Source organism: Bos taurus, chromosome 2, assembly GCF_002263795.3.
Source record: "Bos taurus isolate L1 Dominette 01449 registration number 42190680 breed Hereford chromosome 2, ARS-UCD2.0, whole genome shotgun sequence".
Classification (NCBI taxonomy): Eukaryota; Metazoa; Chordata; class Mammalia; order Artiodactyla; family Bovidae; genus Bos; species Bos taurus.
In genome coordinates, this window is record NC_037329.1 from 44,531,767 (window position 1) to 44,555,375 (window position 23,609).

General features: G+C 37.7%; 1 protein-coding gene across 19 annotated transcripts in view; it reads left to right on the top strand.

The window, feature by feature from the left end:
* The window catches only part of NEB (nebulin), a 219,190-nt gene that overhangs the window by 98,715 nt on the left and 96,866 nt on the right, over positions 1–23,609 (top strand). For all 19 annotated transcript variants that reach the window (XM_024980659.2, XM_024980560.2, XM_024980573.2 and 16 more), the window contains exons 72-89: positions 2,494–2,601; positions 3,702–4,013; positions 5,046–5,249; positions 5,703–5,807; positions 6,769–6,876; positions 8,726–9,037; positions 10,517–10,720; positions 12,095–12,199; positions 12,346–12,453; positions 12,815–13,126; positions 13,957–14,160; positions 14,973–15,077; positions 15,944–16,051; positions 17,663–17,974; positions 19,062–19,265; positions 20,875–20,979; positions 21,604–21,711; positions 22,563–22,874. In XM_024980659.2, coding sequence (XP_024836427.1) covers positions 2,494–2,601; positions 3,702–4,013; positions 5,046–5,249; positions 5,703–5,807; positions 6,769–6,876; positions 8,726–9,037; positions 10,517–10,720; positions 12,095–12,199; positions 12,346–12,453; positions 12,815–13,126; positions 13,957–14,160; positions 14,973–15,077; positions 15,944–16,051; positions 17,663–17,974; positions 19,062–19,265; positions 20,875–20,979; positions 21,604–21,711; positions 22,563–22,874 — 3,336 coding nt within the window. The remainder of the gene's footprint in view (positions 1–2,493; positions 2,602–3,701; positions 4,014–5,045; positions 5,250–5,702; positions 5,808–6,768; positions 6,877–8,725; positions 9,038–10,516; positions 10,721–12,094; positions 12,200–12,345; positions 12,454–12,814; positions 13,127–13,956; positions 14,161–14,972; positions 15,078–15,943; positions 16,052–17,662; positions 17,975–19,061; positions 19,266–20,874; positions 20,980–21,603; positions 21,712–22,562; positions 22,875–23,609) is intronic.

Below are 23,609 nucleotides of genomic sequence, written 5' to 3' on the forward strand. Positions count from 1 at the left end.
CTCCATGTCATGAGTAGGGGGGAAAAACTCTCAAAGTCAACTATTAATGATTAAATCATATTGTGATTTTAATTTAAATAATTACTGCCGTTTATCAGGTTAGTACTTGCTTCAAAATTTGTTCAGTGAGTTTCCTTTAGTCATCTCATCAGTAAAATGAAATAAAAATGGCTATTGAAAAATTTTTATGATGGCTAGATAGGGTAGTATGTGTAGTATGTCCTGGGTGGAGCCTGGCACATAATAACTGCTTAATAAACTAATTTCTTCCCTTTACATTCAAGTCACCATGAAAATTAGTTTTATTTAATCTATGCTTAAAATAGCCTGTTTATTTGATTTATGCTAAAAATAACCACATTTACAAGAACTGAAATAATTCTTAAATTCATCCATCTCAAAACTGTAAGAGAACAATAAAAAAACATTTTTTAACCTACTGTCTCCAGCCCCACTAAATATCTTTGCAGCCCCACATATCTTTGCAGAATAGGAAACAGTTTCTTACCCAATTGTTCTCATCAAGGTCAAGAATTACCTGGTTCATTCAAGATGAATGTTGATTTCTTACATGCTTCTGTGTATCTTCATTCAAAAAAAAAAAAAAGAGGGTGGGGTTGCCTTTAATTTGAGAACATTGGAAATTTTAAGTACTCATTTTCAAGTCCTGACCACATTCATTATTTTACTCCTGTTAATTACTTTTGCCTATCATGTAGCCCTGAAGAAGAGGCACATCAAATATAAATGAAGAGGACTCAGTTTCCTTTTGTCTAGCACTATAAAAAGGCCCAAGGACAAGCCTGATCATAAGTATTTGACTGATCTTGGCTTCAGTCAATTTTGAATGAACAATTTTTCTCTTGGCCACAGAGCTTCTCTGTTGGATTAGCTTTTCCCAGATGTTCTGCCTCACCCTAGACAGATGCTGTTAGTTTCTATGCCAAAGGGTAATGATACTTTTAAGCCTCTCCCTTTTATTAAAATTAGGTCAGATGAAGTAGGATTTCTTTCTTTTTTTTTTCAGACTGCTGAGAGGAAATTAGGCTATTTTTTTTTACTTCTCAAATTTTCAGCTGGATTTATTTCTTTTAAATTGCATAATTATGTTAATTCCCTAAAGACTGTCTTTGAAGATTAGATTTTAGAATGGCCCATGTGAATTTCTTCTCAACCCATTACCAATGATACCTTCACGTCATACTTAGTAAACAAAATAAAAAAGCAACCATATCTTCTTTTTTTTGTCTTAAACTCACATTTACCTGTTCTAGTTCTCTTGGAATGTTTGAACTTACTAGACATTCTTTAAAACGTAGACTTGATGACACTAAAAGTGTTTTCCTTGAAGCCTGGCCTCTTTTTCCATTGTTGAAAGAATAAAATGTTTGGCCTGAAGCCACAAAATGATTCAAGCACATTTTTTCCCACTTATACATAAGGGCAAACTTGAGAATTTATCGTTCAAAGGAAAAATATAAAGTATAAGAGTATTTGACTCTCTAGTTACAAAATAAACATTTCTAGAAATTTTTAAGAACAAATGCCCTCCCTTGGGATTTTATCTCAAATACATTAAATTTATTCTTGTCTACTTTAGCTTTTCCTTATAAAAAGTTGCAACATAAGAGAATGTGAATTGTCACACATTAATAATCCACATTAAAAACATTCAATTACATCCTTCTCAAACTCTAAAAGTTATTTTAAAATTATTACTAATTAAGAATTAAATTCTTGTAATGGTTCACAAGTTAAAAAAGACTAAATACTACAGGTAGAGATGACTTAATGCAGTGGTTCTCAAGCTGCGTTCCCATTGGAATACCTATGTTCTAACTTCTGTGTATGTCTGTCTTGCCACAGAAACTGAATAGTGGGTATTTTGCCAATTCATAAAGAAATTATTATAATTTCATCAGTTTTGTCCTTTTGACTCATAAATCCCTGGTTCCTGCTACCCCTCTGTCTGCTAGCAATTGCCAGCAATCAACAAAATGAATAGAGAGCAAATAGTGTTAACAAAGATATTCAGAAACAGTGGATGATCCTTAGCTTAGCACTGTTGGAATACAGGTACATGCTCATGGCAGTAATGTTGTTACTATATCATATTCTCTGCTGGTAAAATTGATCCTAATTCAAACTTGCAGTTAAATAAACAGACATTTTTGGTAATTTCATGAAAAGAACAAATGCTGAGCAAATTCAAGCACATTTCAGAGTTAATAATGAGTACAATTTGAAGGAGTTAAACCTGCTAAAAGTAAAACTTCAAGTTCAACAAATAACTTGCACACTGTGTAAGTAAGAAGTAAAAGAAAGAGGTCTTGTAAAAAATTTTTTTTTAATTTAAAGGCTGAACATACTAGTTTTTGTTCTGTATCCAAAAGTAGTCTTCCTTTCATCACAGTCTTCCTTTGATGGAAATATTAACATATTTTTAGAATGAAAGTGGGCACTGTGTCTAAAAGTTACTACTTCTTTCCTCAGAACCTCTATCGCCAGGCCATGGAAGAAGCCAAGAAAGAAGGATATGACTTAAGAAGTGACGCCATTCCTATCGTGGCTGCCAAGGCCTCCCGGGAGATTGCAAGTGACGTAAGAGCTGATCACATGCTTCCATCTGTTACCAACAGCCCAGCCACCTGCATAGGGCATCACACTCTTGGAACACAGCTGAGAGTCTCTGTAGTCATCATCCACCCACCTGCCTTCATTGCATAGTCAAATAAATTGAGGCTTTGAGACAGTCAGTCACCTGTCCAAGTTTCATAGAGATACACTGAGTTGTGGTTCCTTTGATGCTCTTTTGGTCCTTGCTTAGTAGGACTGAGTACCTTGAGCAAAGTTAAGTGGGCATATGTTGAGCTACTCATAAATTCTCATGAGCTCTCCTCAGGCTACACTCAAGGCAAAGATGCCAGGAAAGAAACAGGTTTAACTGAGTTCTTCCCCTTGACTTGAGAATGGACATAAAATAGCAAAAATGTTAAATATTTCTTTGCTGTGGGGTCCACAAAAATCAATATTCCTTTACCCTAAAAATGAATATGTGAGGTTCCTGTACAACTTAAATATTAATCCAAGAGTAGCAAAATTGTCCATTTTGGTAGGTTTTTCTTTTAAATCATAATAAAATTGAATAACCATTTACCACTTTCAGTATATAGTCCATAAGTATATTTACACTGTTGTACAACAGACTTTCAAAACTTTTTCATCTTGCAAAACTGAAACGCTATGCTCTTTACCAACAAGAATTGCCCATTTTAAAACTACTCCTTGCCAATTATTATGCAGAATGCCTTAAAAGAAGAAAAGTAATGACCCATTATAAACACATCCCTCCAATATGTTCTCAGTTCGGTCTGCCCACATGACTGACTTCTGAGAAACTGCTGTCACTGTAACTGAAGTTCATTCTTTCAATGTTCACTTTTCTATCACATTTTTTTGTGGTTAAAACATATGATTTGCTGGCATAATATAAGGGAATCACTGTGGAGTTATTCTGTGGAGGTGAAATGAGCACCACATCTTCTTTTTTAAGAGAAAGCTTGCCCCAATGTGGAGCATCACAGTAGCGGGTTTGATGAAACTCCCCTGAAGTCCTGAGGATTTTGTAGAAAAACATCACCACAGAGAGAGCAGCAGGGACCTTGGTGCTTTCTCCTTGTTTACTGGGTTCTCTCTTTCAGTACAAATACAAAGAAGCTTACCGTAAGCAGTTGGGTCACCATATTGGTGCCCGAGCAATACATGATGACCCCAAGATGATGTGGTCTGTCCACGTTGCCAAAATGCAGAGTGACCGTGAGTACAAGAAAGATTTTGAAAAATACAAGACCAGGTTCAGCAGCCCAGTGGACATGCTTGGTATTGTTTTGGCGAAGAAATGTCAGACTTTGGTTAGTGATGTGGACTATAAACATCCTCTGCATGAGTGGACCTGCCTGCCCGACCAGAATGACATCATCCATGCTCGGAAAGCCTATGACCTCCAGAGTGATGTGAGTATTCCCGATGCTGCTTCTGCCTCCTAGTGTTAATAATAATAGTGCAATAAAATAATCCTGGGCTTCCCAGGTGGTGCAGTGGTAAAGAGTCTGCTTGCTAATGCAGGAGACACAGGAGATGCAAGTTTGCTCCCTAGGTCGGGAAGATCCCCTAGAGGAGGAAATGGAAACCCACTCCAGTATTCTTGCCTGGGAAATTCCATGGGCGGAGGAGCTACAGTCTATAGAGTCACAAAGAGTTGGACATGACTGAGTGACTGAGCACACTAATAATACAGTTAGCATGCCGTTTTGAGAGTAAAAGAAAGCCAATAATTAGGAAATACATATTCTCTCTATAGTACCCCATTACATACTTTATATTTTGTGTTTCTGAAGATGAAAATAAAGGTAAGAGTTTATTAAAAATTTCCCATCATGAGGGAAAAAAGTGTAGGTATGTGTAGTGATGGATCTTGACATATTGAAGATGATCATTCTGCAATATACACATATATTGAATCATGATATCATATACCTAAAACTGATATAGGTCAATTATATTTCAATTAAAAATGCACATCAAGAGTGTGATATGCAAAACTTAACATTATTGTGTGTTGAAACTCATGACTATAATTGAATTTCATCTCTTTTCCTTAAAGGCAAGAATTTTTGTTACTGCAGTGCTTACACAGTGTTGGTCTAAGTATATGGTCTTTTGAGGGGCTATTAGAACACCTTTTTCAAAGCTAAAGAAACTCTGCTCTTAAATGAAAATCTTTTAATACCCTCAAGGGCAGGACAGTGTCTTTACTTTTTAGAAAGATCTTTTGTTGTTCCTAGTACAGTCCTCTACGCCAAGCAATGCTTAGGAAAAATGTACTCAGGAGTCAATAAGGCTTATGAATGAGTGATTAATTGAGATGGCAGCTTTACCTGTTCAGTGCTTTTTGTGTTTCTCTCACAGTATGATCCATTTTGTGACTCTGAATCTGAAAAAACTAATTATTATCATAACTGTGTTTCTTGTTGGTTGATTTGCAGAATTTATATAAGTCAGACCTTGAATGGTTGAAAGGCATTGGCTGGGTTCCAATTGGCTCTGTGGAAGTACTTAAAGCCAAGAGGGCCGGAGAGATACTGAGTGACAACATCTACCGCCAGCGTCCAGACACACTGAAATTTACCAGCGTAACTGATTCCCCGGAGCAGGTGCTGGCAAAGAACAATGCTATAAACATGAATAAGGTGAGTCTTCACTCCTCAGCGTCACGTATAAGAATTTATCATAGAACAGAGTAAAAACTCTGACATGTTACTACATTTTGAAGATTCCTATAGGATTTATGATACCTTTAAAAGTGATTTTCCCATGATAACACCATACTTAGTAATACTTCAGAATATTAAGCTGTTAAAAATACCATGTGCTGCAAGTATTTCACAATTATAGGTATTAAAAACTGCAACCCAATCATACCTTTTAGCACTGTTAAAAAAAGTTTTCATGAGAAACAGTAAAAAGAGTCAATGAAACAGTAAGCTAAATTCTTTGGGAAATAGTAATTTATCTACTTGAAAAGTAGGAATTTATGCAACTTCATTAGTTTTATTTCTACTTTGTACAAAGGAGAGGTAACTAGCACATAATCAAAAAAATGTGAACTCTAAAATAATTTTTCTCATCTTTTTGTTTCATAGCGCTTATATACTGAAGCCTGGGACAATGACAAGAAAACAATCCATGTCATGCCTGATACACCAGAAATCATGCTAGCCAAGCTCAACCGAATCAACTACAGTGATGTGAGTAACCTGCCAATCTTATCATGAAGAGAGAGGCAAAAATGAGCTACTGTAACAGTTCCCTTGGTGAAATGTTTTAACCAATTTATTGTATGCACTGCAAGCCAATATTGTCACTAAAACAGATAGTTCTCCTTTGATTCAAGAAATAATTTTCTTGATTCAATTGTGGGCTGTGTGGTGGGTCCACAAAACAGACCAGCCTTTTATGAAGATGACATCATGGAGTGAAATACTTATGGAGAAGTATCCCCAAAGGGATTATACTACTAAAGCCTTATATGCCCCTAAGGGCAGTGTGGTCATCAAGTCATTATTTTATCCAGCAACTATTTAGCAGGTTGACACTGGGTTTAGAACACAGTGAGTTTCTGTACTGTGTATTCTTTTGCTGCTTCATTGTGTTCTGGTTACCAATTAATGTCATTTGCAAGCATTTTCCTATGCATCTCTTTCAGAACCAACTTTTTCATTAGAGTGGTGATTTTGAAACCCTAATCTACAGATTGATCATAGTCTGTGATGATAGTCCATGGCAAAAATGGGAAAAAAACAAGAACAACACATTGAGTTGTTCTTAAATCCAAATATATTCAATTTAGAAACAACCATACTTATTTTTCTCCTTCTTTGTCATTAAGATGGCCTTTCTTTTATATTAAAATTGTGATAATAAGCAGTTGGGACTTTTTTGCATGTGCTTGTTCGGCAAAACAGTTTTAGCAACCAGATACTGATTCCTCCCTGAAAACTTTTGTAATTTGCTAATCAATAAAAAAGTTTAAACCATGTGCCTTAAAATCCTTGAGCACCTATGAAACATAGTTTTCTACAAACCCACACTAATACTTAACTTTGTGGATCTGTTTCTGTAGTTTAAATGAGGACAGATAAAGCTTAATAATAAATAGCTTCAGTTTTTACAAAAGGAGCACTGATGGATTAATTCTCTTTTCTACAGAAACTCTATAAACTTGCTTTGGAAGAGTCCAGGAAGGAAGGTTATGACTTGCGTTTGGATGCCATTCCAATCCAAGCAGCCAAGGCATCAAGAGAGATTGCTAGTGATGTAAGTTGATATTTTTGGAAGATGCATTTCTTACTCAAAGATGTTTACAGATGGCAGCTTTTACAGCTTTTCTTGCCAGAAATTTAGCCTGAAAGTCCCAATCTCCTTTAATGATTCCCCCATGTACAAAGTTGCGAATGAAAAAGAAAACAAAAGATACTATGTTCAATACCCATTAATCTGTCAAAGATGCAGTTACACTTTAAAAATAAGTATTTTATGACCACTAAAAATGGGCTCCTATTCCCCCCCGCCCCCCCACCGCTCAGGTTCTTTTTTTTTTTTTTTTTAATTTATTTTTACTTTACAATGTTGTATTGGTTCTGCCACACATCAACATGAATCCGCCACGGGCGTACACGTGTTCCCCATCCTGAACCCCCCTCCCACCTCCCTCCCCGTACCATCCCTCCGGGTCATCCCAGTGCACCAGCCCCAAGCATCCTGTATTGAACCTGGACTGGTGATTCGTTTCTATTTTTGAGCCTCAGAAGTTGAGCAGCTGATGACCCATATGTTTGTAATAAAGAAAAAACAGTTTTGTTAAAGACATTGATAGCACATGTAAATCAGCTAATGTGAATGTGAACTCCTTCCTACTACTATCCATTTATTCTTACACTAAGAGAAAATGTTAATTATGGGTTCATTTTAGAGTTTTGTTTAATCCTTTGTTGACCTTTAGTAAGGTTCTCCTACCAAGATGCTTATGCTGCTGCTGCTAAGTCGCTTCAGTCGTGTCCCACTCTGTGCGACCCCATAGATGGCAGCCCACCAGGCTCCCCCGTCCCTGGGATTCTCCAGGCAAGAACACTGGAGTGGGTTGCCATTTCCTTCTCCAATGCATGAAAGTGAAAAGTGAAAGTGAAGTCACTCAGTCGTGCCCTTCTCTTAGTGACCCCATGGACTGTAGCCTACCAGGCTCCTCCATCCGTGGGATTTTCCAGGCAAGAGTACTGGAGTGGGTTGCCATTGCCTTCTCTGATAACTGGACACAAAAGCAAGTGGAGAAGTAAGCAAAGCTTTTACTCAGCACCCACTTTTCTCTCTTCTCTAGTCCTTCACATCTCATGAGAAACCTCTCCTGAGGGTGTCCAGTACCCTCGTGCTGTACCAGGGCTCCTTAGGATTCAAATCCGGACTTTCCTTCTTCTGGAAGTGTCCCAGACCTTAGACATACGGTTCATTTCTTCCTTTATCAAAACTGTTTCTGGCTACTAAGCTGGAGAAGCCCACACTATGACCATCTCATGGTAAAATGGACTATAAAGTGTTATTTTTGAGTAACACTTTTTTAAAATAGAGTGTTAACCCAAGGCATTTACTCTCTCTTGGTTAAAAGTTCAATGACATTGACAGGCAAATAAGGGAGGTATTTCCTGGTGAAACTTTCTAAACATAGCTCATATGCTTGACTATGGAATTTACTATAAATTCTAATTACAAGGGAAGTATTCTAAAACATTCATAATATCAAAACTTTTTTAGAAAAAGTCACATCTTTAAGTAGATTCTCTTTTAAATTATACAAAATATTTTTACCTTACTTGTTAAACAAATGTAAATGAGGCAGTATAGTTTAGTTGATGGGAAAAATATTTGGAATCAGAAGCTCCCCATTTTAGTCTTAGCCCTGCCACCTGCTTAGGGTGTGACCTTGAACAAATCACTTGACTCGTGGAGGCTTCAGTTTTCTATTTTATAAAATTGAGTTGATATAATATTAATCTTTTTCTCTTACATTAGTGGTGGGGAAAATCAAAAGAAATAATACATCTATGAAACTATGAAATATGATATAAATAAGATTTCCCTATCATTAGACTTATATCTTTATTCTTTTCTTCAGTACAAGTACAAGGAAGGGTACCGCAAACAGCTCGGCCACCACATTGGGGCCCGAAATATTAAGGATGATCCCAAGATGATGTGGTCCATCCACGCGGGCAAGCTCCAGAGTGACCTGGAGTACAAGAAAGACTTTGAGAAGTGGAAGACCAAGTTTAGTAGCCCAGTGGACATGATGGGGCTGGTGCAGGCCAAGAAGTGTCAGATCCTTGTAAGCGACATAGACTACAAGAATCTGCTTCATGAATGGACCTGTCTGCCTGATCAGAATGACATCATTCAGGCTCGGAAGGCTTATGACCTTCAGAGTGATGTGAGTGGATTTAATATTCTTCGCAAGGTTTCAAGAAGGGATTCTAACTTTTTTGTGTGCCATGGAATCTTTTGGCAGTCTTGTGAAACCTGTGGAAAACTTCTCAGGACAATATCGTGAAAAGCATAAAATTACATCCATTATACACATTGGTTTCGGAAGAAACCAATCACATTGGAAAATGGTTATCAAAAGTATTAAACTAAGGAAGGGAAAGGATAAATTAGGAGCTGGGGACTAACAGATACACACTACAGAAAATAGATGAACAGCAAGGCCATACTATATAGCACAAGGAGCTATATTATCTTATAATGACCTAAAATGGAAAAGAATCTGAAAAAGAATATATATATATATCTATATTCAGTTATATAACTGAATCACTGCTATATACCTGAAACTAATACAACATTGTAAATCAACTATACTTCAGTTTTTAAAAATTAAAAATAAAATTAGAGTATCAGGAGAAAAAACTAAATCCGTGAGGTACTAATATATATATTAGTTTTTACTGAAGTGTATTGTGTATTATATGTTACAGGTGCACAATACAATGTTTCACAATTTTAAAACATGCTCCATTTATAGTTATTGTAAAATGTTGGCTTTATTTCTAGCATTGTACAATATACCCTTATAGCTAATTTTATGCACAAAAGTTTATAGATTGTCCTTGGGACTCAAATACTACCTTATTGGTATAGTAGCACCTTGTTTTCTTGATGAGGCTCTGATAAGTAGTTCCTTTTGAGAGAATGATAAAAGTAGTGGCGTTTTAAAAAATAGTTTCTCAAAAAGCCATAAAAACAAAAAGAACTGTAACTGTTACTTATAAGAGAAATTCTTCATAGCCAATTCTTTAAATTGAAAGAAGAAATGTGAAAGCAGGACAAAATATATTTTTTTCTTAAACTACAACACAAGAAAGGAGACTGAGGATAAGCTAAATAAAAGTAAAAGTATATATGCTCTTTGGCTTAGAAGTATGAGTATAGAATCATGTGAAAAATGATCCCTTATTTGTTGTCCCCAGAAAATACATTGGTTCAACATGCAGTAGTGTTCATCCTTTCTTTATGTTGCACAATGGCTGTGAAGGCCACTGCTCAAAGAGATAGGAAGAAATCGTATTCTAACAGAAAAGTATTCCCATACAGACAGGTATGGGCAATCAAATCAGAGAATAAACACTTTGTATTGGGAGGCAGGCAGAAATTTTCTTAAAGTGGTTTTGTATCAATGAAATCACGTATTATTAGAGATTTCATAGGTCTTTAAAACAGTAGGAATTGACTACCTTCAGGGACAAAGTGTTGAACTAGATGTTCTGCATCAAAGTAAAACAGTACTGTGTCTTTTCAGAAATTTACACAAGTGAGATGCAAAATTACACGCCATCTGTCTATGCTAAATCATGAAACATCAGGTTGTGGAGGTAATTTCTACAAATATTTGACATTATTTCGTTTTCAGGCTATTTACAAGGCTGATCTTGAGTGGCTAAGAGGCATTGGGTGGGTGCCCATTGACTCTGTGGGGGTCGAGCATGCGAAGAGAGCCGGAGAAATCCTGAGTGAAAGGAAGTACCGCCAGCCTGCAGTCCAGCTCAAGTTCACAAGCATTACAGACACCCCAGAGATTGTCCTAGCAAAGAATAATGCCCTGAACGTGAGCAAGGTGAGTCTTCAGCTGTGGCCAGTTGCCTGAGTCATACCTTCCTCATCCTGGGCTCATAAAGTGAGAAATGTCCTGGAGGGTTTCCAGAGAAAGGAGAGGTAGGTGATGGGCCTGATTCTTATGCAGGCCTTCAATAAAGCTCGAATCCTAGCTGGACCTGCATGCTCTTCTTAACCCTGACCCCACATTTCTGTGTGCATGGGGAAGCACAGCCTAAAACAAGTTCTCTGGGGGTAAAGCACACATTCTTCTGAGCAGTGACCTGGAGACGTCCACAAATGCAATACTTTTGTCTGCACGTTCTCCTCAGCAGAGCTGACTCAAGCCATTGGTGTCTCTTTATCCATCATGTAAAAAACATACAGCTGTTCACATTTTGCTCAGAAGTCTGAGAAACACTGTGCATGGCAGTGTCGGTGCACATCTCAAATTAGTTGCTTGTGGAAATCCCACTTTGGAAAGTGAGCTGTTACTGCTGCCTTCAGTTTTATTACACAAAATAGATAATTGCTGCTTTCCTCCAGAATTCTGGCAGTCTGCTTATTGATATTCGGCTAATTTCTTCATCCAGTAGGTAGGCCCTTAATATGAACATTTGAAGTTGAATTGAACTTTTCTGAGTTCTCCCACACCTGCCTGAATGTCTTCCAAATATCAGGGCAATGAAATTGTGTGCTCAGTGCAGAGTACGAAATTGGCTCTCAGATAGCAAACTGCAAAGTTTGGGGTATTAAAACTCCAGAAAGCTTATTCTATACCATACTCATCAACAGAGCACCCACTGTGAAAATAACAATAGGAAACATCATAAAATTTGTTGAGTTCCTTCCATGACTCAGGCACTATACATATGTTATGGTTGATCTCTCCAAAAAATACTCAATAAAGTTAAATACCAATTTCACCTCAGCAAAAAGAAAGAGACAAGCATAAAGTTTTTTAAAAAACTTGAATTGGGTATGATTATCCTCCCCCCTCAAAAAAATGACAAGTGTGAGGCCTTATATACCTTTCTGAAGATCACTCAGCTTAGACATAGAGGAGCTGGGTTTGACCTTGGGATTGTCTCTGAAATCTAGGGATTTCTACTATATCATAGTTCTACAGCCAAGCTCCATCCTTGAAGGTTCTATGAGAGAGCCTGAGAGTCACAGAATAAAAAGAATTAATAATTGAGATCATGATGTTGTTTTCCATTGGCTATAAAACTGTTATGTGTCTGTTTAAACATGGCCATGACTTACTCTTTCCCCTTTTGCTTCCCTCGCCTCCAAATAAACTTTAAAAGGTTATCTTACAGCTAAATAAAATAAATTTGATAATAACTGCAATGTATTGGCTTTAACAAAGGCGTTTACCTTACTTCCCCCCTAGCATTTATATACGGAAGCCTGGGATGCTGACAAAACCTCCATCCATGTGATGCCAGACACCCCGGAAATCTTGCTGGCCAAGAGCAATTCTGCCAATATCAGCCATGTAAGAGATTTCCTCATTGTTGTTTCAGCCTTTAGTCTAGAACTAGTTAAAATCCTGTTACCACCTTACCACCTTCCTTACTAGAACTGGCCTATTAACTTTCTACAACACCTTTCTTTTTCTGTTGTATATTATTCTCCACCTAGAAACTTTACACCAAGGGATGGGATGAATCAAAGATGAAGGACTATGATCTGAGAGCTGATGCTATTTCCATCAAAAGCGCCAAGGCCTCGAGGGACATTGCCAGTGATGTAAGTGCTGTCTGTCTAACCCCCTTGGGCTCACCTTGCTGAACAACTGTAGTGCAGCTGGTGGGCCACACTTGCTAATTGCTTCCTCTTGTTGTTTCCTTTTGCTGTCCCAGAGAAGAAAAACACATTTTGAAATTGTAGTCAGAGTTGTTGCATAAAAAGTTTTCAGCAGTGAAGATATATGATTATAGTTACCTTTATGATAGCACAAAACATTAGTTTAAAATTGTTCAGAGATATCAAAATATTTGCAGTGTAAAACTCTTGTCCATTTCTTGTGGCTTTCCATTATTGTCTGTGATTGTCAGCATGCATATGGTATTAAAATCAGGCTTCTAAACTTGTATCTCTCATGTTTTAGTACAAATACAAAGAAGCATATGAGAAACACAAAGGCCACCACATTGGAGCCCGAAGTGTTGAGGATGACCCCAGGATTATGTGCGCCATGAATGCAGGGAGGATTCAAAGTGAGAGGGAGTACAAGAAGGAGTTCCAGAAGTGGAAAACCAAGTTCAGTAGCCCAGTGGACATGTTAGGCATCTTGCTGGCCAAGAAATGTCAGACTCTGGTCAGTGACATTGATTATCGAAATTACCTGCATCACTGGACATGCTTACCTGATCAAAACGACATTATCCAAGCCAGGAAGGCCTATGACCTGCAGAGTGATGTAAGTAATGTGAACTTGGGGAAAGGCAGAATGGGAGGGCATAGATTTGTTATTGTCCAGAAAGTGCCTCTGTGGAGTGACCCATGGGTTGTTCACGGCACCACCTCAGGGGGCACCATTCACATTGTTAAAACCTCTGTTTAGGAGTTACATTATGGGAATCAAAGAACGTTAGATAAAGAACTCTGCTTAGGTCATATCCTCTTTCCCTAGCCTAGAATCCAGATTATTTTTTTTACATCCTTTGTACTGTCTGGCAATGAAAATATATTTTAGATTAACATAAATTATCTGAATATTAAATAACTGCCACAATTGTACTATATCCAAAACACTGAACAGAGTTTCCTTGGGTCAGTTATTATGGGATGAAAATGGAATGAGATTCAACAAAATATTTTTATATTTTTTCAGTTATACGATTTCTTTGTAATATCAAATCATGAAATTTAGCATTATTACCATTTTATTCCTATTCATGCCTAGCATAAAAAATTATTCTTTAACATGGATTTCCCTGGTTGAAACTCTGTGCTACCAGTGCAGGGGACACAGGTTTGATCCACTGGTTGGGGAAGTTCCACATGTCATGTGGCTAAATGAATGAATAAATAAAGCCCTTATTTAAAAAAAAATTATTTTCCCCTGGATATTGAAAATTGAAAAATTGCTCTGGATATTAAAACCCCTGAGTCACGTAAAATCTCAGGTCCTACTTTTTTAGAACCACCATCTCTTGTGCTTTTGAACCCCTCAACCCCATGAACTTTTCAATTCAGGGATGCTGTGTCTAACACTTGGAACAATTTTTGTGTCTAATGTCTCTGTAGAATGTGTACAAATCAGACCTGGAGTGGCTGCGTGGCATCGGCTGGATGCCAGAAGGCTCAGTGGAAATGAACAGGGTGAAGAATGCTCAAGACCTGATCAATGAAAGACGCTACAGGACTCGCCCAGAAGCCTTGACATTTACATCCATTGTCGACACGCCAGAGGTCGTCCTGGCAAAAGCCAATTCTCTGCAAATGAGCGAGGTAAGAACCATCCTACTTTCAGGCTCCCCTCTTGTGGGGCTTTCTCTTCGGAAGATGCCACCCCAACAGAGCAAATGGATTGTGTCTCTTCAAAGACCTCAAGTGATGGGAGCAACTCTAAGAATCTCTTGGCTAGTTTAGTGAAGGCACGTGCCAAGTAGAGCTGTGACAAATGCCAGTGTGCCTCTCCGCTGTCTCACACACAAATTTGGAAGCACTAAAATGAAAACTGTCACTACACGACACTGCTGGAAAGCAAATACCTATTACAAAACGTATGGCTTAATGCTGCACATTAAATGGTAGAATACTGCATTAGTCAGGGTCCTCCAGAGAAACGGAGCTAAATGGCATGTATGAGACAGAGGTTTATTTTATGGAATTGACTCACATGATTGTGGAGGCTGGCATGGCCAAAGTTTGCAAGATAGGCCAACTGGCTGGAGACCCAGGAAGACAGGTCCAAGGCAGTTGGCTGGCAGGATTACCCTTGCCCAGGAGAGGTCAGTCTTTTTTCTCTTAAAACCTTCATCGATGGGATGAAGCCCCCCACCTCCCATATCACAGAGGGTAATCTACTTTACCCAAAATCTGCTGGTATGAATGTTAATCTGTTCTAAAAATTACCTTCACAGAAACAGCTAGAATAATATTTGACCAAATACCTGGGTACTGCGGCCTAGTCAAGTTGACACAAGAAACTAACCATTGCAAACATAGCACAAAACATTTTTCCAGGTTAAATAGTTGCGAAGGCTTAAGTTTCAAATATCTGTCACTGTATTAAAATAATATTTTCCTTCTCTCCACAGAAACTGTATCAAGAAGCCTGGAATAAAGATAAAACCAACATAAGCATTCCTTCTGACACACCACTCATACTGCAGGCTCAAATCAATGCCATGCAAATCAGCAATGTAAGAGGCATAATAATGGAGTATAAAGGTCTTTGAAGGACAGTATCTGTCAGCATATGGAATGTGTTATAATGGACGAATTACCCACCTTAGAAGTGTTTATAGCTTGGGGTGCCAGATACGATCTATTTAGCTACCTTTCCCAAGGCAATATGAATGGAAATTCTCCTTCAAACATTAGATACACGTCTGGGTCCCTGCACTGTGAGAGTTGGGATACCTGAATCTTACTGATGTCCTCCTTTCAACGTGGAAGTCATTGCCCTACGTCCAATGCCCATAGCTCAGTTTCATCGTATACTAATTGAGAATAATGAACTCCCTAGTTAAGAGCCTCTTACACAAGGAAGTATGTGTCTCTATTGTATTTATAGGTTTTGGATTAATCCAGAACTTTCTTGTTTGACATTTCAAGGCCATAAGAAAAACCAAAACTTTTAATTATGTGGAGAGTGAAGGATAGGTATGTCACATCCCTTTAGCAGAGTCCTTTGAAAAGTCAAAGGGCAACATTAGGAAAAAAATCTTACCTAGTCTTATGTGGTAGCTGGATGAAGGTTTTCTAGGTTCGCAGTTGATTCTTAGTTCCCATGTGTAAGGGGATAGTTTCACATTGTACCACATTGTGATGGATGCAGATAATCCAAGCAATAGTAGATTTAGATGTTTAGCCTTAAAATTATAATCACAAGTACCCCGTGCTCCATAAAATAAATAGGCAATAATTGAAAGAAGATCTCAGAAGTGACTGTTTTTTCTTAAGCTGCCATCATGTACAGTGTGCTTTATGATTCATAGTATAACTACTGTGAGTCTGTCCACTGATTTGCAGTTCTTATAAGCAAACTTGTGTTTTCCCTCAACAGAAACTCTACCAGAAAGACTGGGATGAGGCCAAGCAGAAAGGCTATGACTTGAGAGCAGATGCCATTGAAATCAAGCATGCCAAAGCCTCCAGAGAAATTGCCAGCGAGGTACAGCTCCTTCTAGTTCCTTGTGGGTTTTCTACTCTATACAACAAATTGGGAAAGGATTTTTCAAGAATTTTGCTTTGGTTTGATTTGCTTTTAAATTCGTGTGCTAAAAACTCTATTTTAAAATATTAAAATGGGGTGAAAAACACTAAGGTGAACATAGGTGAAGTCTATGTGTAAATCGCTTCTAAGTTGTTTATAAGTAGAAGTGAAATATCATGAAGAATCTGTACGAAATTCTCAGGGAACATTTAGGAGCCAGTACAATGTGATTTTTAATCCTCCACATTTTTATGACATTCTCCATAAACACAAATCAAAGATGAAAGTTTTATATTAAACTTTAGACTGAAATCACATTTTATACACAAGATCTTACACTGGAGGCATATGTATAATGTTCTGAATAACTATTTGAAGTTCATTTAACAGTATTTTAAAAATTTACCAGCAGTCAAATCAATTATCCTACCAAGGCCCAGCTCCAAATCTTTAAGCCACCTTCATTCCTTTTCTTCAAATTCTTTATTTTTTATCTTATGTATCCAGCTGTCTCTTCTTTCTTATTTTTATCTCTAAAACCATAGTCAATCAGTTTCTCTCTCTCCCCATGTTGTCCAAATGTTCCTGTGTTATCCAAATATAGGAAAGAGAAACTGGCCCTAAGACACTTAGAGTGGAGACTTGTCCACAGGCCTTTTGTTGTCATCTTCTGATTTGAACCATCAACCTTGTTTTCCATTCCTGAAACATGCACCTTTCTTGTCTGTCTCCAAGACCACACATATGACTTTTTCCTACCTCAGCTACCTTCAGTACTCTTGGGGACCATGTGACCTAATTTCCACTTGCCAGGCAACCTTGGCAATAATGATTGCCACCCTACTGTGCCTTATTTTTCCCATTTGAAATATGTGATAATACTAATATCAACATCATAGAGATGTTAAAAGGATTAAATGAAGTTATAATTGCATCTATTCAACTATTTTTGACTAAAGAACTCAGCGGTTTCATATGAATTGACCTCATACTTTGGAGAAGGCAATGGCACCCCACTCCAGTACTCTTGCCTGGAAAATCCCATGGATGGAGGGGCCTAGTAGGCTGCAGACCATGGGGTTGCTAAGAGTCGGACATGACTAAGCGAATTCACTTTCACTTTTCCCTTTCATGCATCGGAGAATGAAATGGCAACCCACTCCAGTGTTCTTGCCTGGAGAATCCCAAGGACGGGGGAGCCTGGTGGGCCACTGTCTATGGGGTCGCACAGAGTCGGACACGACTGAAGCGACTTAGCAGCAGCAGCAATACTTTGAAGCACTCATAATAGTGTCTGACATATAGTGATTGCTCAGTAACTGTTAGCTATTATTTTTTTTATTAATCTTGTCCACCATACTATATCCCTCCTGACTTGCTCATGTCTTCAATGAAAGGGTCTAAAATAGCCCTGTCTAATTTCCTTAAAGTGAATTGAAATATATAATGACTGCCCATGTTGAGCCAATTCACATTAAGGCTAAAAAAATATTCCAAAAGCATTTAATGAAAAGTCCTCTTCATGCATTATTTTCATATGTCTTTTTATCTCTTTTTTCATACCTGTAGTACAAATACAAAGAAGGTTACCGTAAGCAACTGGGCCACCACGTGGGTTTCCGCACCCTGCAAGATGACCCCAAATTGGTATGGTCTATTCATGCTGCCAAGATTCAGAGTGACAGAGAATACAAGAAAGATTATGAGAAGTCTAAAGGGATTCACAATACACCGCTGGACATGATGTCCATCGTTCAGGCCAAGAAGTGCCAGGTCCTGGTTAGCGACATTGATTATCGCAATTACCTGCACCAGTGGATGTGTCTGCCAGATCAGAATGATGTGATCCAGGCAAAGAAAGCCTACGAACTGCAGAGCGATGTGCGTATCCTGTCTCCAGACTCCTGGGAGATGTGTGTCTGTGTGTCTAGTCACAGTGTATTCCCTAAGGATGTAATTTAAATACTGATCTTCATAGAATCTAACATATTCTGTATATTTCCATGGAGTTTTTCTGAACATTTTATATCTTATAGAGGATTCCTTCTTTTAGAAGGCCTTATTCGTCAAGATGAAAATCACTCTTATTCCATGTAATTAGGTAGACCATTTCAATCTCAGTTGTCCTGATCTATTACATTTGCATGATCGGGTATCTAAATGCCAGAAACAGATGTAAGCATAAGAAAATGTTGGATTTCAAGTTTATCTGACACATATAGGAAAAATGTGTAAATATATGTTTATATGTTTATATATTTATATATAAATTTAAATAATTTTAGAGAGAGAAAAAAGTGTACATAGATATATGTATGTATTTTATCATTGTACATGTGGTACAGTGGTAAAGAATCCGCCTGCCAACACAGGAGAGCCGAAAGATGCAGGTTCAGTCCCTGGGTCAGGAAGATCCCCTGGAGGAGGAAATGGCAATCCACTCTAGTATTCTTTCCTGGAAAATTCCATGGACAGAAGAACCTGGCGGGTTACTGTCCATGGAGTTCCAAAGAGTTGGACACAACCAAGCAACTGAGCACATACCTGCTTCTAAGGACTTTTTTATCTCAGATTCTTACAGATGTTATCCCCAGTGGCACGTCAAAGGCAGGCTTCAAGTAGTGAGCACAGAAGCTCAATCTTCCATAAAAACAAAATTACGTGTCATTGCGACCTCTCATTCCACAAGTGCTAGTTGCCAGCCCTGCTCCAGTTCCTATATGGTCCTCTAAACTTACAGAGGTGTGTGCCGGAGATGTAACACTCAAATGTTAACATCTGATGTTGATCCTTGAGTTTTCCGGCACTGGCCACCCAGCTGGTTTAAGTAGAGTTCGTGTGTGGTTTGTTGGCATCATAGCACTGGCCACCCAGCTGGTTTAAGTAGAGGTCGTATGTGGTTTGCTGGCATCATACTCTAGTACATGAATTGACTCTTCTGAGCTCTGTGGTCCTCTCCTTCTTATAGAACGTGTACAAATCAGACCTGGAATGGCTGAAGGGTATTGGATGGTTGCCAGAGGGTTCCGTGGAAGTGATGAGAGTAAAGAATGCCCAGAATCTCCTGAACGAAAGGTTGTATCGCACAAGGCCTGAGGCTCTCAAATTCACCAGCGTTGTTGACACCCCTGAAGTTGTTATGGCAAAGATCAATTCCGTACAGATCAGTGAGGTAAGTCAATTGATGATATGTTCAGACAAATTGAATAAGTCTCAATAAAAATTATAATTGTGACCTTTATTTTCTAATTTTCTTTGTTATGGCTTCTTAGATTCACTCATCATTTAAAAATGGACATTTAATTTTCAAATACATGGTTTTTTTTAAAGTGTCTATGATATTAATTTCTCATTTTGAAATTAATTTCTCATTTAGATGCTTTCTTCTCTGCAATCACTGTCTGTGTTTTTTCAGTCTTTTAGCTGTGTTGATGCTTTGAATGGCTAAGTCAAAGATCTCTCTTGGTAAATGTCACATTGTACTTGAAAATATGTGGGTTATTTACAGATACCTTTTGATACCTTTTGATATTGATTCCTAACATAATTCCACAGTGATAAGAGAACAGACTCTCTATGACTTTAATACCTTTAGACCATGAAATTTTTGCATGTTATTTTATGTCCCTGGATATGTTTCAGTGTCTCCTGGTTTATTGCCTATGGGAACTGGAATAGAACTTGTATCCTACTATTGTGTGAAAATTGTATAAATCTTAATATTGTAGAATTGGTTGATAATGCTTTTCAGGTCTGCTATATCCTTGTACTTTTCTGTATATTCATTTTGTTAATTTTTGAGAGTTTGATATTGAAACTCCAATTGAAAATCTTCATTTATCTACTTAAGAAATAACATACTGGGACTTCCCTGGTGGTCCAGTGGCTAAGACTCTGAGCTCCCAGTGCAGGGGGCCCAGGTTTGATCCCTGGTCAGGGAGCTAGATCCCACATGCTACAACTAAGACCCAGAGCAGCCAAATAAATAAACAACATAAAAAAAAAAAAAAAAGAAATAACATACTATATAATAGAACTCTATGTAACTTTGTTCTATATCTTCCAAGTCTCCTGTAAATGTGTTATCATACTTTCATAATTTAAAAAAGAGAAAAGAAAAATTGTAAACTTTAAATTGCTAACACCAGGATTAGAATCTTGAATCTTGAACATGCATGTATCCAGATACAATCTCATATAACCAATCAATAACAGCATCCACATTTCATTTGACTAGATAACTCTTTGGTCAGTATAAGTGTGGTAGGCATCTTCATGTTCCATAGACTCTGATGTATACTTTGAACACATCTCGATACCTGGCCTGTGTACAGGTCCACCAGTTAATACCATGATCACAAAATTGCCACCTTTTTATTGCTATTCAGTGGTGAAATAAGTTGAAAGTCTAGAGGCAGCTCCAGTATTAGACATTATGATAGTTATTTGGGCCAAGAAAGCCAGGACTCGATGAGAAATGTGGATTATCACAGTTACCTGCAATGAGGGCTTATCTGCCAGATAATTACATGTGAATAAATAAAAGAGGATAAGTTTAGTTCATGTTTCTGATTCATTTTACATTTATAACACACATGAATGTGTTCTTGTTGAAGTCACTTCTGGCACCTTCTGAATAAAAACACAGATGAAAGCAAAATGCGATTTACATTTATATCTGAACACATCCAAAGAGAAACTTTCATCATACCTATAGTTTTACTCACGTGGTAATTGGCTTATTCACTAATCAACGATCCTCTGTTTTTCATTTTTACCAGCCATTGTATCGTGATGCCTGGGAGAAAGAGAAGGCGAATGTGAACATACCAGCTGATACTCCCTTGATGCTGCAGTCCAAGATCAATGCCGTGCAGATCAGCAATGTAAGGCCCCGCACAGCCACTTGCTCACACCGTGTTCTCTGCCTCACCAAACCTCTCGTTAGTGTGCCTCAGAGAGCGCTTAGTAATAGGCATTTCATTAACATTCCTTTTACTTCTAGTCTTTAGTGATAAGTGTGCACACACACCTGAGTGTGTGTTTATAATATGTCCTTGTCTTTTTTAGTAGGAAAAATGTAGTTTACACCAAACACATGACATCAAAACATAGATATGCATGTATAGTAATATTTAGTTTTCTTTTTAGTGGCCTATCATTAATTTTTCCTTTTAAAAGCCAAACTACGTACACATAATTTTTCTCATTTTCATATGATTTGTTGTCTTTTAAATTCTCTTCTTAAAAAAAAAAAAAAAGATCCGGGAAGAGAATTTTACTAAATGTCATTAAAATGTACTAGAATTTAAGTTCAGTATGAAACCAGTCTATTTTATAAATCTTAAGGGAAGGTCAGTTTTTCAGTGTAACTGTTAACGTGTATTCTTGAACACTGAATACAGTGTTCAGTAGCCTGTATTGAACTATTGTACTGAACTACTGTAGTAGTTCAGTAGTCAGTAGCCCCCTCTTCAGATTAACTGTGTCATTGCAATCTCCATTTGCAGAAACAATATCAGCAAGCTTGGGAAGATGTCAAGATGACTGGCTATGACCTGAAAGCAGATGCCATTGGGATTCAGCATGCCAAGGCTTCCAGGGACATTGCCAGTGATGTGAGAGCTCCTCTTTGCTCGGCCTTAACAAACACTAATTCACAGACAGTCAGAGAGATAAAACTGTACTAATCTTTAACATAATTCCCCAGGAATTATATTTGAGTAGAATGAAGGGCGTTGTTACTAGTGTCTTGCTTTAAAATTCCAAATTCAAGAACAACTTTGACAACAATTTGATGACTTACTTCTCTGCTTATTTCCACACTTCATATATTTAAGCACAGATCTGGATTTTCTTTTCAATATCTTATCAGTATCAGTTAATGTATAAACACTTACAGATATCCAGTGGGCACAGAGAATTCTATTGTTTCTTGAAGTGCAGCATGCCTAGGTGGTTCCTGGGATAAATTTATGTAGTACATGGACAAGCATTTTTAAAAGTTACATTTGTTTTAATGTGTGCTAGAAAAACACTGATTTTGCCCACTTAGATAGGATTATAAATTTTAAAATAAAAAGTGTAAATAAGTTTAAACTTTAAGATATATATTTATGTAGACAAGAAATCAAGTTGACAAAGTAAAATATGAAGTACAAGTAGTATTGTCACAAAATTTTATGGCAGAACATGTGGGAATGGCACACAATGACTGAAGTTTGGGAAACGGTGGACAATCCTATACTGGAGGACAGCCCAGAAGCACAGTTCTTGCCTTTGAGGTGTTCACAATGTTTTCATGAATGTAGACGTAGAAGGCAAAACAAAGTATCAAGTATAAAACTTGTAGTATGAATTTAAAGAAAAACAGTGCCCCCAAATGGGTAATATGAGGGAGTTATTTGAGCAGGCTGTCCAGAAGTAGTTTGGAGAAACAAATCTTCTTTCTTCTGTTCACATCCACCAGTATCTATACAAAACTGCTTACGAGAAACAGAAAGGTCATTACATTGGGTGTCGCAATGCCAAGGAAGACCCTAAACTGGTCTGGGCGGCAAATGTGTTGAAGATGCAGAATGACAGGCTGTACAAAAAGGCATACAATGACCACAAGGCCAGGATCACCATCCCGGTGGACATGGTGTCCATCAACGCTGCCAAAGAAGGCCAGGCGTTAGCAAGCGATGTGGACTATCGCCAGTACCTACACCAGTGGTCTTGCTTTCCTGACCAGAACGATGTGATCCAAGCCAGGAAAGCCTATGACCTGCAGAGTGATGTAAGTTGTTGCTGTGGTGCCTGGGGGTGGGGGGGTGGTGACTATTCCCCAGGAAGCCAGCCTTCTACCGCTTTGCCCGGTCACTCCTTCCAGTGTTCAGGAATGCTTTCCCTGCCTGAGCACTCCCCTGGGATATTTTACTAAGTTTGTTAATCACAAGTCTTACTTCTGGGCTTATTCAGAAAGTTTTCATCTTCATTGTTAGTGCTACTACCAGAATTTTTCTATAGATTTTGTTAATGTATTCATTGTTTGTAGCTTATTAAATATTGGTGTCATCGTGTTTCTTCAGTTGAAGAATGACAGGGGCTGTCTTTTTAAAAGATTAGCAGCATGCTCTAAGCTCACTCATTTCCCTTAACTTTTTATTCTTCACAACATTATGTTTCATTAGTTTGCCCAAAGTATTTTTAGATTTACTTATATTTTCTAACCATTCGATCTTTTGAAAATGATGAATTCTATTAGGATATTTGTTTCTTGTATAGAATGAATTTCTTCTTTTAATTGGAGAAGGCAATGGCACCCCACTCCAGCATCAGGATATTTGTTTCTTGTATAGAATGAATTCTTTCTTTTAATTATCTGAACTTCCCTTAAGCTTCAGGAGATATTTTAATATAATAGATGAGTTTGTTATAGAAGAGTATACCCATCATTTGAAACAATTGCCATTTGGTGAATTTAGTCCAGTTTCTAGATAAATGCAGTCTCTTCATTAACCTGAATCACACT